The sequence below is a fragment of the Colobus angolensis genome, unplaced genomic scaffold (genome assembly GCF_000951035.1).
Source record: "Colobus angolensis palliatus isolate OR3802 unplaced genomic scaffold, Cang.pa_1.0 Scaffold466, whole genome shotgun sequence".
In the NCBI taxonomy this organism is placed as follows: Eukaryota; Metazoa; Chordata; class Mammalia; order Primates; family Cercopithecidae; genus Colobus; species Colobus angolensis.
This window is the reverse complement of record NW_012118110.1, coordinates 456,629-460,481: the sequence shown is the minus strand read 5'-3', so window position 1 is coordinate 460,481 and position 3,853 is coordinate 456,629. Positions and strand designations below refer to the sequence as shown.

Here is a 3,853-nt window from a genome sequence, read left to right as displayed (position 1 = left end):
GTCTCGGCCTCCCAAAGTGCTGGGATTACAAGCTTGAGCCACCGCGCCCGGCCGGCTGGTGGTTTCTTATGAGGTGAAACATGCCATTACCATATGACCTAGCAGTTGCACTCTGCATTTTTCCTAGAGAAATGAAAACTTACCTTCCTCCAAAAACCTGTGCACAAATGTTCATAGCACCTTAATATCAAAAAACTGGATATTCTTCAGCAGGTGAATGAACTGGTTCATTCATACCATGGAATACCACTCAGCAATAAAAAGGACAAACTGTTGATACATGCAACCACTTGGATGAATATCAAGGGAATTTTGCTGTCAGACAAAAGCCAATCCCTAAAGGCTACATATAGTATGATTCCATTTGGATACTACTCTTGAAATAGAGAAATTAGAGAAATGAAAAGATGAGTGTTTGCCAGATGTTAGAGACCAGGGAGGTGAGAGGGGTAAGTGGGTGTAGTTATAAAAGTGCAACATGAGGGATCCTTGTGATGTTGAAATTCTATCTTGGCAGTGGATGCAGAAATCTCAATGTGATAAAATTACAAAGAACTAAAAACAGGAATAAGTACAGGTAAAACTGGGGAAATCTGAATAAGTTAGAGTGTTGTATCACTGTCAGTATCTTAGAGTGATATTGTACAATAGCTTTGCAAGATGTTACCATGGGAGAAACTAAAGTGTACAAGGGATCTGCAGGTATTATTATTTTTTTAGAGATAGGGTTTCACCATATTGCCCAGGCTGGTCTTGAACTCCTGGGCTCAAGTGATCCACCCGCCCCAGCCTCCCAAAGTACTGGGATTACAGGCATGAGCGACCACGCCTAGCCCTTTCAGTATTTTATCTTACAACTTCATGTGAATCTAGCATTATCTCATAGAATTTAATTAAAAGAAATTGTAAATATTGCAGAAGATCAGAATTTCCTCGAGTTTGTGATGTTGACAAAGATGAACTATTGACATTGACAGTAAGACTGATGATGATGACACGACGTACTTCAAACAAATGATTTGAGTATCAATGGATTAAGAAAAGCTCTTTTGACAAATTGATGAAACCCTCAGTCAGTTTTGTAAGAATGACCATCTTTATGATCAATGGATTAAGAAAAGCTCTTTTGACAAATTGATGAAACCCTCAGTCAGTTTTGTAAGAATGACCATCTTTATGATCTTGCTATGAAAGCCAATTTAAAAAAAAAATTTTGTTTTTCCTAACAGTTAGCTTGTGGTTATAATTATAACTTAAATTTAGTTAAATATAGGATAAATGATTTTTTATTAAGTTTAGTTTCGTTTTTCAAGGTACGATCTCAAAGCTACTCTTTAACCTACTATGAATGAATAATGCTGACTTCATAACATCTTTGTAGATATATCCACAATTTTCCCTCAGGATAAGTGCCTACAAGTGTAATTACTGAATTGAAAATCATGCAGTTTGCTAAGACTTTGCTATCTATTCCTGAATGTTCCTCCAAAATGGTTTTGCCAGTTACATCCCCATGACCAGTGAATGAGAGTGTTGCCTGTTTTCCTGTGCCCTTGTTACTGCTTAATAATTTTTGAAAAAAATCTAATTTGACAGCAAAAATGCATTTTATGTTAATTTGCTTTTCTGGAATTTTTAATGAGGTTGAGTATAGTTTTTAATATTTTTATTGGCCCCTTTTCTTTGGAACTAGTATCATAAGTTTTTTTCTTAAGAATTTACGTGGTCTGGGCTGGGTGCGGTGGCTCACGCCTGCAATCCCGGCAGTTAGGGAGGCTGAGGCGGATGGATTGCCGAAGGTCAGGAGTTTGAGACCAGCCTGACCAACATGGTGAAACCCCGTCTCTACTAAAAGTACAAAAGCTAGCTGGGCGTGGTGGCGGGTGCCTGTAATCCCAGCTACTCAGGAGGCTGAGTCAAGAGAATCGCTTGAACCTGGGAGATGGAGGTTGCATTGAGCCGACATCGTGCCATTGCACTCCAGCCTAGGCAACAAGAGTGAAGAGTCTCAAAAAAAAAAAAAAAAAAAAGAATTTGTATGCTCTGAATTGCCATTAAAAGAGATATGAGAGGGCCGGGCACGGTGGCTCAAGCCTGTAATCCCAGCACTTTGGGAGGCCGAGACGGGTGGATCATGACGTCAGGAGTTCGAGACCATCCTGGCTAACACGGTGAAACCCCGTCTCTACTAAAAATACAAAAAACTAGCGGTGGCTCAAGCCTGTAATCCCAGCACTTTGGGAGGCCGAGACGGGTGGATCATGACGTCAGGAGTTCGAGACCATCCTGGCTAACACGGTGAAACCCCGTCTCTACTAAAAATACAAAAAACTAGCCGGGCGAGGTGGCGGGCGCCTGTAGTCCCAGCTACTCAGGAGGCTGAGGCAGGAGAATGGCGTAAAACCCGGGAGGCGGAGCTTGCACTGAGCTGAGATCTGGCCAGTGCACTCCAGCCTGGGTGACAGAGCGAGACTCCGTCTCAAAAAAAAAAAAAAAAAAAAAAAAAAAGGAGATATGAGAATTATTGAGTTACAAAGAACTTTTTAATAATTTAGGCAAGTTTTGGAGAATTGTACTTTGTTTAGAAACCAAACGCGTGGTATTTGTAGTTTTTTAAATTTATTTTAGTTGGTAGGACGTAAACTTTATTTAAGGTCTCTGGTACCAGTTATTGCTAAAAGTGATCGACTAATCTGAACTGCTAATTCTTTTGCTTCTATCTTTTAGGCAGATCTTGTCTGGACTACCAGACTCAAGAGACCAAATCAAGCCTTTCTAAGACCCTTGAACAAGTCTTGCACGACACTGTTGTCCTCCCTTACTTCATTCAATTCATGGAACTTCGGCGAATGGAGCATTTGGTGAAATTTTGGTTAGAAGCTGAAAGTTTTCACTCAACAACTTGGTCGCGAATAAGAGCACACAGTCTAAACACAGTGAAGCAGAGCTCACTGGCTGAGCCTGTCTCTCCATCTAAAAAGCACGAAACTGCAGCAGCTTTTTTAACTGATTCTCTTGACAAGAGATTGGAGGATTCCAGCTCAGCACAGTTGTTTATGACTCATTCAGAAGGAATTGACCTGAATAATAGAACTAACAGCACTCAGAATCACTTGCTGCTTTCCCAGGAATATGACAGTGCCCATTGTCTCCATCTTGAAAGGGCCAGAGCAGGAACTCATCAAGTTTCCATGGAAACCCAAGAATCTTCCTCTGCACTTACAGTAGCCAGTAGAAATAGTCCTGCTTCTCCGCTAAAAGAATTGTCAGGAAGACTAATGAAAAGTGAGTATGTGATTTTCTTGTGTGTACGTGTGTGTCTCACTTTCTTTTTTTAATTTACAAAGCAGAACTTCAGATGAGGAATAAAATGATTGGAATCTTTTTTTTCCTCCTCTAACTACTTGGTAAATTTGGGAGAATTTGGAGAGTGTAGTAGAGTCAGATCAGTGTATGGAAAAGGAGCAGGAGGGATATCTGGAGTGACTGGACCTTCTAAGAAGTGTGTTATCAGAATTAGTAAATGAAGAAGGGTCAAATGTCTTACTTTTCTCCTCCACTGATTTTGAAATCAAACCATTATCCACATAGCCTTATTTCCTCCCTCAGTCTTAATTTTATTAATATTTTACTGCACTTTGCAGATAAAATTTTTTAAAATTATTTTTAAAATGGCCAATAAGTGACATTTGTTAAGTTATGTGCTTAGGGCTGGGCATGGTGGCTCAAGCCTGTAATCCCAGCACTTTGGGAGGCTGAGGCAGGCAGATCACAAGGTCAGGAGATCGAGACCATCCTGGCTAACACAGTGAAACCCCATCTCTACTAAAAATACAAAAAAATTAGCCAGACG

The 3,853-nt window shown here is 40.3% G+C and overlaps 1 protein-coding gene across 1 annotated transcript in view; it reads left to right on the top strand.

Annotated features, from left to right (window-relative positions):
* The window catches only part of AKAP10 (A kinase (PRKA) anchor protein 10), a 100,369-nt gene that overhangs the window by 23,606 nt on the left and 72,910 nt on the right, over window positions 1-3,853 (top strand). Inside the window, exon 4 of the mRNA XM_011958301.1 lies at window positions 2,728-3,285. Coding sequence (XP_011813691.1) covers window positions 2,728-3,285 — 558 coding nt within the window. The remainder of the gene's footprint in view (window positions 1-2,727; window positions 3,286-3,853) is intronic.